A 13,020-nucleotide genomic window follows, 5' to 3' on the forward strand; every position below is an offset into this window, starting at 1 on the left:
TGCCTTCCCTACTACCCAGAGCTTTTGGGAAAATATGAACCACCAATAATGCCAGAAAATCGAGGTCCTGTGCCAGTACAGCCAGTGACTTGTAGGTGACGCTGGTTTAATGCCAGAAATAATAATGATAAATCACATTTATTAAGCACTTAGCTTAATAAATGGACCCTGTGGACCCTGGGCTAACCTTCTCATGGGCTTTATCTCAGTTCTGTCCATGAGGTAGAGATCATTATTATCCCATTCCACAGATGGGGACACTGAAGCTGAGAGAGATTTAGTAACTTCCCAAGGTCACACAGCAATTACTTGTGGAGTCATGACATAAATTGACAGTGCACAGCTATGCTATACAAAAATGAAGCATTCCCGTACTTTCAAGCCCCTGCCAGATGTCGACTGCCCCAACAGCAGGGACTGCTCTCTTCTTGGGCCTGGGATTAATGTTCCCCAAGAAGAGCAGGCAACATGACAGAAGTTAAGACACAGTCTCTGTACTCTGGAAGCCTACAGTTCTGTGTACTGTTTTTTTAAAACGTTTGAATATTTAAATGCAAAAGGTATATAACCATATTTAGAAAAAAGTCTTCCTCTCAGCTCTGCTCCCTGGAGGCAACCACTGTTACTAATTTCTTACAACAGATTATTCCACAAGTAATCGATGCATGTTTGTAGTCTTGTTTAACTATTGCTGGGTTATGGCTGGGGACTGGGGGTCCTTCTGAGTGCTGCCCCGCAAGACACTGTCTCCCTCACATCATTTCCACCTTCTTCTGCTTTTCAGGGTCTCTGCTGAGAGTCCGTAGCTGGGAAGACAACTATGCTATATGACAACAATAAAGCCCAAAGAGAAAGTTGAGGACTGCTGACAGCCCCGCCTTCTGTCCTAGAGCTACCATTTCTACCTCAGGCCATGGTTGTGCAGAACAGTGCAGATGCTGGGGACTCCAGGGTGGGTGTGCAACTGGAGCCCTTCCTGCATCAGGTCGGGGGACACCTGAGTGTGATGAAGTATGACGAGGACACTGTATGCAAGCCCCTCATCTCCCAGGAGCAGAGGTTCTATGAATCCCTGCCGCCGGCCATGAAGCGGTTCACCCCACAGTACAAAGGTGAGCATATGGGCAGCATATGCGGCTCGGGGCCAACACACTGGACCAACACACTGGGCTTGTCTGCATGCACCCACCACTTCCTCAAGCACTGCGGTGTGTGAGGCAGTTGCCATGGAGACACGCCCCTCTCCTGCAGCCCAGCTGGCCTTCACTGTCCTAGTTTCTCTGAACTTTTCAAGCCTCCAGGTCTGAAGTATAATAGCATTTGGAGCCACAAGCCTTTGAGGAATTGAGAATGGAATAAAATGAGGCATTCTAGTCTGTGCTTTGGGTGTGCCATGGCTGGATCCTGCAACTGTGGTTGGTAAACATAGGACAGGTAGAGAGGCCTTCTTCACCTCCCTCTGGAGACCTAGGCAGGTGGTGAGAGCTTTGGGCTCTCAGGACATGGAAGAGCTGGGACATGGCAAGTTTAGGAAACCAGAATTCCTGCCCTTATCCAGAGGCAAAGCCAGAGGCATGGACTGCCTGCCAGGTGTAGCTGGGGAAATTGGGCACGGATCAGTGTGTGCTCTGATCTGAGCACAAGCTGGGTTCTGGGGAGAGAAAGCTGGTGGGGAGGGCTGCCTAGTGAGGGCCTTCAGGCGGGACTTCCAGGCGGGACCTCCAGAAGGGACCTCCGGACATGGCCTTCAGGCTGTTTTGTCCATACCCAGCCTTTGGTAAACACAGTTCACACGGCTCAGGCCATGACTCTGCCAGGCACCAGCCCTGCAATGGCATGAGCACTCAGAGAAAAGATCCCCTTTAAAGGATTTTAGCTGTCATGACTACAAGATTCTGCTCTCCTTGTCCAAGTATTTGTAGTGAAGACAATGATAACATCCAAACAAGTCAGTCAAAAACTCACTTGCATTTCAATGATTGAGATAACTGGGAAGGATGGAGCCTATCTACATCAGTGTTTCTCGAAATGTGATCTGGGTTCAACCAATTTTACCAGACTCGCTGGTGTGTATGTGTGTGCATGTATGCGTGTGTGCAGGTTCCTGGGCCCCAGCCCAGACCTGGGAATCAGAATCCCTGATGTCATCATGCTCTAAATTGAGACCCATTAGTAGGAGGCCAAGGCCTGTGCCCTAGGCACTGCTTTTGTCCCAGCCTGCCAAGCCCTCCTGAGAGTCTGAGACAGGACGGCTGCGAAATGGGGATGGACGGCTGGAGTGAAGCCTGTATAGGCCTCCCCTGGGCCTTCTGGGGGCCCAGGCTAGTGTTACCCTTGCTTATGGGTCACTGCCCATCTTGTCAGAATACCCACTGGAATTAATGTCTGTCATTTCAAAACTGAACTCAAGCCAGCAAATGGTGGCAGATCCTTGCGTGGGGCGGCCTCCCACCTGCAGCATTTCAAGCTTCAACATAGCTCTGGAGCTGAGACAGACTGCCAGGGCAGGCGCAGGCAAAGCAGGAAAGTGAAAGAAGCTGCTTGGTCTCTAGAACCCTACCCTGGTGTGCTCCCTGAGCCCTATCTGCATGTGCCCATCCCCCTTGGGAGTAGGACAGCACCACTCTCGAGTACACTTGGGCACCGGTCTACTGTCCAGACCCCTACTCTGCCCTGCTCCCCGCTTCAGGTTGGGCCCATCCCCAGTGCCAGCTGCTCTGGCTCTCTGCTAAAGGTAATGGATTAATTTGAGCTACAGCGTCATAGCTACATGAATCGACAGCCACAGAGGACAGTTCAGTCTCTGCCTTCGGGCTTTACTCAGGAGATTGTGTTTCCAGACAACTGCTTCAGGGAACTGCAGACACCCTCCAGGTGAGACCATGCAGCCCAGCCAAGGGTGAGGATGAGGCAGAGACCCTGGGCTGGGGTGACACCCAAACATGAGATTCCAATGATGCAGAAACTGATTCACTCACTAGCCACAATCCAGGCACTATCTAAGAAAATGCACGTCTATGGAGACACTACAAGGCCCAGAACTAGGACCCTTACTCTCAGACGCCTGGGGTAGGTAGCTGAGATCAGGTTTTAGGTGGGAAAGGAACCCTCAAAGGGTGCTCAGGTTGTGTAGACTTCTTGTTTCACCTGGTAAGAAAAGTAACATCAGCTAACCCTTAGTGTTCCCTCAGTGCCAAACACAACTAACTGTAAGTAGTTTCCACGTACGAATTCATTTAATCCTCACAACCACCTACTGAAATGGGGACTATTATCCCCATTTCGCAGGTAAGGAGACTGAGGCAAGAAAGGTTATCTGACTTGCCTCAGGCCATACAGCCAGTGAGAGGCAGAGCCAGTATTCAAAGCCCCAAAGTGTGGCTCCCAAGTGTGGCTTTTGACTCGAGCAGATACTGTTACTAGAGAGATGGACTCCTTGAACGCCAGTGCTCAGAGATGCATCTTGCCCAATGAAGGAGGGTATGTGACTTGCCCGGGGTCACTAAGCTAGAGACTTCAGGTCAGGGAGACTCTAGTGCACACAAGCCTGCCATAGGGGTCTCCTTTTTTCTCCCCGATGGGAATAGCCCCAGAGAGAGGGGCTGTTTCTGGAGTGACCACTGAGCACATCCTCTTCCTGCTCATCACCCTGCACTGTGATGGCATCGGGGATGTTGGGCAGAGATGTCATTCTCAAAGGCAGCCTTCCCGAGCCAGGAGCTCACCCTAGACCTTTTACGGGGCTCCTCAGGTATGATGACAGCATCTTGGGGCTGCACCCCTCTTGCTTCCTGTCAGCTTTGGGTTAGTGAGGACATGCTCCTAGGTCCAGGCTGGTTAACAGATAAGCCAGATTCATATTACAGATAGTGGTGAATAAATGCTCTCAAAAGCTTAAAAAAAATGACGGAATATGCACAGAGGCTGAGGAAGCTGCTCGGCCAAACTGAAATTGCTGAGATGTTCTGGGCATGTCAATTGTGGCAGGAAGCACTCTTGTCTGCCCAGTTAGCATGGTGGCAGGTCAAGGTGCTAGGGAACAGCTGACGAGCAGGCAGCCAGAGGCTCTCACTGGGTCCCCGATTTTCTTGGCCAGGCAGGGACAAGAGCATGCTCGGAGCCCACGGGCCTGTGAGGCCTAGTCCCCATGGACATACAAGGTAAGCTGGAGGCCAGGGCAGGACCAACATGGCTCTTAATGAAATTAACTATCCAAGCCCCTAGCAGCCTATATTCCACTGAGAAGCTGCTCCTGTGAAGAGTAGGAAACCCAAGATTGTTTGCAAGGCCCTATCTGTGCTGGGTCCCAGGCTTCAGAGGGAAGGGCTAGGCTGAATCATAGAGGGGTGTATGGGAGAGGGAGAGAAGACAGGCAGAGACACATAGTCAGTCAGAGGCATGCAGGAAGATGGAACAAGAAGGCAGGGACACAGAGCCTGGCTGTGTAGCTCTGACAATATGAGAAATAGAAATGACTTTTGGGTTTTATTGGTTTTGGGTTATTTATGCCTCTGCTCACCTCCATTTATTTAGACAATCAAAACAGATGAGATAGACAAGAGCTGGGACCTGGGGAAGTGAGTGAAGGTCACATTTCTTATCCATCCAGAGAGGCATCCTGAGTCCAGGCTCCCGAAGACTGTGTGGTTTCTGGCAGGGCCTCTACCACAGCGCCTGGATGGGAAAGTCCAGGGGTCTGCTGGATAGTAACTTGAACTTTATAAGATCTGGAAGGGCCTTGCCCTTAGCTGCACACCTCTTGGGCTGCCCAGGCAGCCAGGAGGCTCCAAGCACCCCAACAATGATCACAGATGCCAGTGAGCTCTCCCCATTCTCACACGTAGAGAGTAGGCTCCGGGGCCTGGCGGTGGTTTCCAGGTCAGCGCCCCTCCCTAGAATAAGCACAGCAAGGCTCCTGCCCAGGAAAACAGAACTGGAACTATAAACCCTACATCCATGGGCTTCCTGGTGCTCCCAGTCCCTGTACCGATGACCCTGTCACAGGATGGTGGGATAACAGCTTGTTTGTTCCATGGCATAGAATGACCAGCACATGCACACGACTGAGTAACAGCAGAGGGGTCCTCATCCACACACAGGTAAACACAGTGTGACAACACGGACTCTCCCAATAAAGTCCTCAAGTCCATGTGACAGTTTGTTCCTTCTTTCCCATCTGTGTCTGGCATGGATGGCCTTCTTGGAGCTCTGCCCCTGTGTGGCCTTGGGCAAATTATTCCATCTTTCTGAGACCCAGTGACCACAGTCAGGCTTGCTACTAATGCTGGCACATAGTAGACATGAAAGACATGACAGTGATGATCACTATCACAGTTATTTCCCCGGCCTGCCAACAGCCCCTGCTCTCATGCACAGACCAGCTTTGGTGGGCCTGGTCTAAGATGCATGCTGGTTTTCAGATAAACCATAAATGTCAGGTTCGGGCACAGTATTATTGTTAGTATCATTATTACTTTATAGGACACAGGGGCCTGGGATGAGCTGAGGAAAAGCAGAGTATTTTTAGGAGCCAGAGAAAACTGAATGTCACTCTCAGGTTGCAAAATTAGGGCACTGGGAATCTAAGATGACAGGACTGGCCCAGGGAGACGGCTGAGCTAGGCACAGATGGCTCTGAAGAGCGACTTGCTGAATTATAGAGCAGCCTCGAAAATGAGTGTCTGCACTGACCAGCCCCCGAGGGCTGGGCAGGACACAAGCAGGAAATCAGCTGTCTTGAGTGCTTGTTCAGCAGAAATTACCACTTAGGATGGTACCAAGAGAAGGTGACCAAGTGGCAGGGAGAGGAAATAAATATCTTGGAGGACACGATCACATGCAATCTACCTTCAGTCAAGGTCCCAGCAGAAAATGAGAGGTACATACAAAGAAGTTCAAATGAGGAGAACTTTTAAAAGGAACTATTTGCATAAGTGCATGCAGGATAAAGGGAACAACTGGGCATGGTGAGGCACCAGGGACCGGCAGCACTGGAAACCTGTAACCACCCCTAAGCCTGAAAGACCAAAGTGTAGGGATGGCATTACTGACCCAGTGAAAAGGAGGCCACAGAGGAACATAGTTGTGGCAGGGCCACGCTGCAGCAGGGAGAGAACCAGTGGGATAAACATCTCGAACTTCCTCCCAGCTCTCGTTGCTTGCCAATATCTGCCATTGGGCAAACCCACTGGTATGCTCCATAGGGTCAGCCTGTTAGGCATAAAGCAGGGTGAACACTGGTAAAGTGTGTGGGCTCGCGGGGGAGGGAACAAACAGAAAACATAACATCAGCTGCTGGAAGAACAGGGAACCAAGTACTCTAGGTTTCCAGTTCTCACAAAACTATTTGGGGGGTGGTCTCCTGTGCAGCTACCAAAACTATCTTTCCCTCTTCATCAGAACTCTGGTGAGGCTGGGCAACTGCTGGATGCCGAGCCCCAGGGAGGAAAGCCTGGTACTCTGCCACCTGAGTGAGAAGTCCAAAGGGGAGGGCCACAGAGCCATGAATATATGTGTCAGTGCTAATTACCCGATCTGGCTGACTTCCCAGAGGAGAAGCCCAGTTAGCACATCTGTTCATTGGGTTTCCTCACACTCGTCACATTCACAAGTGGAAGAGATCATGCCTTGATTATAAATGCCAATGGTTAGGAGGGACTGTAAGTTGGGGAAATCTCACAAGTCTTTTTATATCAAAGAACCATGTTCCACCAATAATCTTCATATGTTGTGCATCTAACCAAAGAAAATAGCAAGCATCGGCATGAAACCCAGAGATGGGTGAGGATGGATGAAGTGGTGACAAAGAGTTCCGAGCCCCAGCAGGCTGAGGTGGCTTCCTCGAAGAAGCTGGTCAGATAGACAAAGGGAGGAGAAAGGATAATAGAAGAAGCAAAGGACAAGGGCGAGGAACGGATGGGCCCCAACTTCCCTCACTGCCACTCTGAGGCAGGGGCCCCTTTTTGCAGAAGACCAGCTCTGATGTCCCAAGGCTGGGCCCAGGTGGGACAGCTGTGGTGTGACTGGGAAGGTGTGACTGTGCACGGAGGAACTAGAATGTGAGAACAAAATGTACAGGGCTGGCTTTGTCTAAAGTGTGAAGGAGCAGAAAAGTGCGATAAAGGAGCGGCCGTGCCAAGAGCGGCCCAAGGCTATTTTCTGCAGGCTCCACAGCACTGGGCTCATTCTGGAACAGGTCGGGCTCAGGCTAAACCAAGCCAATCGCTATAGCTCTTCCTTGAGAGAGGAATTGGGGAAGAGGGAAGGTTGACCATTGTCATTAAGCCACACTTCAAAATGATTTCACCCATTGTGTCCAGTCAGGTAAATTCCATCTGGTTTCTCTGTGTCCAGTCAGGTAAATTCCATCTGGTTTCTCTGCCCATCCTGTCCCTCATGTGCTCTGCAGGCACCATCACGGTGCACCTCCTGAAAGACAGCCTCGGCCATCTCAGCCTGGTTGCCAACCCACTGAACGAGAACCGGGAACCCTTCAAGGTCTCCACGGAGTCGGCGGCAGTGGCAATATGGCAGACACTCCAGCAGACCACCAGCGGCAGTGGCGGTGCCCATCCCCTCTCCCAGTGGCAGCATTCCCAGTTGGCACATTCACTCAAGGAGAGGTGAGGGACACCTGGCAGATGACAGAAATTGGGAGCTCGTCTCTACCTGGGACCAGCTCTACTCTCACCTGTGACAAGGCCAATGGCTCGTCATGAAGGCCCAAGCAGAGAAAATGAGAAATTCAGATGAAGGCTCTGTCTAGAATAACCAATGTGATCAAAGAAAGGAATACATCTTCTTCACACTGCTCCTAGAGGGAGGACTGTGATGCATTTATCTCAGATGCTGATGCACATGCAGAGCCCTATACAGGGCAGGCATTTGGCACATATTGTTTAATTAAGTACCCATTTCACTGAGACCTTGAAGTGTCTGAGGGGAAATGTGCAGAGCAGAAACCTCAGAATAGTTGACATGAATGAAAAGTGTGGCTAATGTCTCTGAAAAACCATCTTTTCTTAGCAGTCCAGAGGAGATGAGGAGAGAGGCCAATGCATCACTCAGTGGGAACTCAAAGGCACAGGTTGGCTCAGGGCACAGAGGTCCCTAGAAAGGTCTCCGAAACCTCTGATAATGTCAGCCGACCTTTTTCAGATGAAAAGAATCCCTGCGGATTTTTAAAACATTTATGGGAAACAAAAGAGAGCTAATGCAACGAAAGTATCTTCCTTCCCCAAGGAGCACAGACAATCTAATTAAGCCTCTTGGCTCTGCATCAGGAAGCTGGTGCACATTATCTCCATTTCACAGATGGGGAAGCCAAGATGCAGAGGGCGGGAGAGAGGGAGACCAGGAATCTGTGACTTCTACCCTCTATGGCATTTTGAGGTCTCAAAGGTAACAGTCTAAATCCCCTGCCTTCTGATTCCCTACTGTGTCGCCCCAATAGTGAGATAATAATCCAGATCGCTTATAAGTGAATTTAAACCATCTCAGCCTTCTGAGGGGGTGACACGCTCTAATGAGTTCATCTGAATTTAGAGAGTCCTCACCTGCACCCCCACTCCAGAAGGTGGGGGCTGCAGTATGGCCTGATCCAATCTGGTGCCAGGGCCTAAGTTGGGGCAAGAAAGGCACTCTGAGGCCTTACCAGTGTCCTGGAGAGTCTGTGTCAGAGTCCAACCAAGAGAGCACAGTCAGTCACAAGAAAGGGCATCTTTCCCCAGACCTCTGACCCTGGATACCGATTGTCCTGTGCTTCCCTCACCTGCAGCCAAGCCACAGCACTCCTGAGGTCTGAGTTCCACCTTAGCACCCACGTCTCCTCCCTGGTAGAAGACCCTGATGGGAACCAGGCCCAGGACGAGAGGAAGAGCTTCAACCCCTGGGGACTGCACTGCCACAAGGCCCACCTGAGCCGCCTGTGCACCGAGTATCCAGAGAACAAGCGACACCGTATCCTTGCCCACCCTCTCCACCACAGGGTCCCAAGGACAGGAAGGTGTACCTATGAGGGGGTGGATGGGTGGAGGGGAGGCCAGGGGAGTGATAGAGACAAAGAGATATTATTGGGGCAGAAGGGAGACGGGGAGGGTCAAGTGAGGGGTAGGAGGAGAGACAGATGTGAGGGAGAGTTGGAGACACGAGCCTCAGACCTGTGACTAGAAGAAATCAGTTCTCTCCAAAAGAAAACTCAGAGATTATAGGGGAATCAGACTGGGAATTAAGCTGAACACAGTGCCCCTGGTGGGCCACTGGCTGTATCTCTGTCACCTGAGCAGTAAGGATGGTCTGGGCTGAAGGTTTCTGTGGGCAGATAGGAATGATGACTGCCATGCCTGGCAGGGGGCTCAGAGGGCTGGGCGGGTCCCCCACACCCCAACCTCCTTTCTATCCTTTCAAATTCTCCCCATAGGGGTCTTCCTACAGAGTTGATGGAGGGGAAGGGGTATGGCTCTCCCTTAGGGAAGTGCCCATGGGTGGACCCTCCCCTTCGTTTCCAGGTTCTCAGTGAACAAATTTAGGCTTAAAATGCCCCTTTGTCACCACTGGGCTCCTCCCTGCAAAAGGGCAGCTGGTTTCAGTATTTACTAAGACAAATCTGCAACCCTCATCCCTAAAGAGCTTTTGCAGGATAATTATTCCACTAAAATTAATATTCATGCAATTCACCTCTGAAGCTAACATCAACCCACTTCTCTCAAAAGGTACTGGCCCATTCAATGACTAGAGGTTTTAGCCTTATGATTTTCTGCCATAAAAGGAAAACCAGAGGAGAGAAAGAGCAATTAGGGGGATCGTTTTATAAACTATAAATGTCTAACCAAATGTACTGTATACTTGAAACTAATTTAAAAAAAAAAAAAGTTTGCTATAAAACAGAAAAAAAAAATGTAAATTGGGCAAAAGGCCTGCCAGGGATTTCAGACTTAACATTTAAGTTTCAACCTCAGAGCAAAAAGGAAAAGAAGCGTGCATACTCATAAATTCTGCCTAAATAAATGGACCTATTAAAGCAGCCTGCAAAGCTACTACCTGGGATTCTTAATAGCAACGATGGGTTTGTCTGTAATGAAAAAATGGGAGTGAAGGAATAATGCTCAGAGTAGAGAATCTCTAGCCAGCTTCAGAGGTGTGCTGCCTGCCTCCTGTGGGGCAGTGGCCTTAGTGTCTTTGGAATCTTCCTTAACTTAGTGTGATCAGGGTTCTTGTTGCTGGAAAATGTCGTGTCACAGTACAAGTATCCCTGCATCCTGGACCTGAAGATGGGGACCAGGCAGCATGGGGATGATGCATCTGAGGAGAAGAAGGCCCGCCACATGACGAAGTGTGCACAGAGCACCTCAGCCTGCCTGGGCATGCGCATTTGCGGCATGCAGGTGAGTGGCAAAGGACCCACTGCAGGGCTGGGCATCCTGGTATCTCCACTGTGGAGCAAGGATGTCTCCCATCCAGACACTACTGCCCCCTGCAGAGCTCCCCACTTTGGGGGAAGCATCCAGGTACTAATATTCCACCAAGGAAGTGCACATCCTAATCTATGACACACTGGGTTTTCTAAAGAGCACCTTTCAGGGTAGCAGTGTCAAAACTCCACCGTTTTTTAACTTGGTCTCAGGGTCTTTGGCAGTTGAAACTTTCCACAGTGGCCACGTGGGTCCTGCCCACATTGAGAACAGAGCTTTGATGACAGTGTGTGAGCAGAGTCTGGGGAAAGAACTATGCCAAAGAGCTTCTCTGTGCACTCTGTGGATTCCTCATTCTCTAAATGATAAAGCTGAACTCCTTCTCAGATGTTATAAGGCAGTCTGTCTCTGAATTCCTATTCGCCATTCTCTCTTCTTACTCCACCTATTCTGCTTCTTGCTATCTGTTCGGCTTAACAAAGTGGGAAGGTAGTAACCTGCTAAGCCCAGGCAAAGCATTGGTTAATTTTTATTGCTCAGACTCTGCACCTTGTTTTTGCTGTTCAGATGTGGCTTGTGGCAGGGGCTGCAGGAGAACAGTTGGAAATAAACTTCCTCCATTCGTTCACTCCTTATAGTCTATCTACTCAAAGCAAAACCAGATACCGATTTGACGGTAAATGTTATAGCTTTCTTTAATTGAAACTGCCACCCCTTGAAGCTGGAAGTTGAGTCTATAAATTTGTTGCACGGATGTCCCTTAAAAGGCTTGGAATGCAGTCCTCAAGAGAATGGGGTGTGATGATTTGTGGTGTAAACGAAATCTCTCTCTGGATCTTAAACCTTCTGAAATTGATCTGATTTATTTAGAAAGTGATGCCTATCATGTACTTAAGATGGCTAATTTAGCAGCCGATCTCTAACCCTCCAAAACCACACCTAGTCTATTATATTCTTCTGATTTTTTTCATTACTGGTTTCCCATAAACATATCATATAATCTGAAGGCAGGAAAGACCTGAGAAACTGTCTTGGCCAGGTATGGGCAGCCCTTCCCAGGTGTGCCAGGCAGAGGCGTGCCAAGTCATTCCCTGGCAATGCCAGCTGCTGGCCTCAGTTTAGCTTTTGCTGCTGCTTATGCCATCCAAATTAAAAGGGGGATGCTTGCCACTGTCCCCCCCATCAGTGTCCCTCTTTCATCTGCTCCCTTCTGGTGGCCAAGACATGACAAGTGAGGGAAGAGGGTCTGGTGCCAAGGAGAGGAGCCACCAGCTCCACAGAGCTGTTGTGAACTTCCCTATATGCAGGATCCCCTCAGCTACACTGGCTGCCCAAAAATTCCATCCACACCTGATCTAGCCTGTCTTTTATCTTCAAATAATTCACCCTCTTCCACTCCAAGAGCCATTATTTCCTTGGAATCTGCAGAGAAAGAACTTTATAAACGGTTGGGGAAAATTTAATCTAGTTGGCTTTCCAAGGCCATTGGCTGTGACTTCAGATTCCTACTGAAGCTTTCTAGCTTGGGTTAGCTAATATTTGAATTGAGGAGGGCCAGAAGCCAGGATTTAAATCATGATTTGGAGGTTGACATTGGAAATTCACAAGAAAGGAAATCCAACTCTTTTCCTCTTGGGTGGAGGGTCACCTTTGTAGGGTGAGGATCTTTAGACCTTGGATTTCTATTAAAGGCTTGCACAGAAAGCATTTTAAAATGTAAAAGCCAATAGGTGCATGATGAAAGATCATCATTCTGTTCATTTTAGCCATTTTTGCCCTGTGTCTCCTGGAAATCCGTTTATATATTATGTTAGCTTGTGATGCTGCAACCGCAGCAGATGCAATTTTTTTGTTTGTAATTCTTCACGTTCTCTTTCTTTTTAACATAAGGTTTATCAAATTGATAAGAAGCACTTTCTCTGCAAAGACAAGTACTATGGAAGAAAACTCAAAGTCGAGGGGTTCAGACAAGCCCTCTATCAGTTCCTGCACAATGGAACCCGTCTCCGGACAGAACTGCTGGAGCCCATCCAGCGCCAGCTCCGGGCCCTCCTCTCGGTCATTAGGAGCCAGAGTTCATACCGATTCTATTCCAGCTCTCTCCTCATCATCTATGATGGGCAGGAGCTGATGGAAAGAACCCTGGGTGGCCAGCATCCTCAGGAGGCTCTGCAGACAGCCCACAGCAACTCTCCTGGAGGTCTTGCTAAAGTTGACATCCGGATGATCGACTTTGCTCATACGACATACAAGGGCTCCTGGAATGAGCATACGACCTACGATGGACCAGATCCAGGCTATATTTTTGGTCTGGAGAACCTCATCCAGATTCTGCAGGATATACAGGAGAAAAAATGAGATGTTGGGCCTATCCACATTTTTCTGGAGTACAGATCTTAAGAGGGACCTATTGGTAGTGAGGGTAGTCTAGACACCCCCTAGATATCTTTGTAATAATCATATCTACATTCAAAAGCCATCACTATACATGGCAGGCTATATTAATATATGCTAGAAAAACCAGCTCTGGAGATAATTCACATACCTGGCATCTTGTGCTAATGCTGGTCACCACAGACTGGACAGTCAGTATGAAATGGCATCATCTTGG

General features: G+C 49.3%; 1 protein-coding gene across 1 annotated transcript; it reads left to right on the plus strand.

Annotated features, from left to right (window-relative positions):
* Positions 1-913: 913 nt before the first annotated feature.
* IP6K3 (inositol hexakisphosphate kinase 3) lies at positions 914-12,767 on the plus strand. The gene is made up of 5 exons (XM_006907440.1): positions 914-1,112; positions 7,409-7,622; positions 8,777-8,958; positions 10,207-10,382; positions 12,300-12,767. The coding sequence occupies exons 1-5, from the start codon at positions 914-916 to the stop codon at positions 12,765-12,767; spliced, it is 1,239 nt and encodes a 412-aa protein (XP_006907502.1).
* Positions 12,768-13,020: the final 253 nt, after the last annotated feature.

Source organism: Pteropus alecto, unplaced genomic scaffold (assembly GCF_000325575.1).
Source record: "Pteropus alecto unplaced genomic scaffold, ASM32557v1 scaffold202, whole genome shotgun sequence".
Lineage (NCBI taxonomy): Eukaryota > Metazoa > Chordata > Mammalia > Chiroptera > Pteropodidae > Pteropus > Pteropus alecto.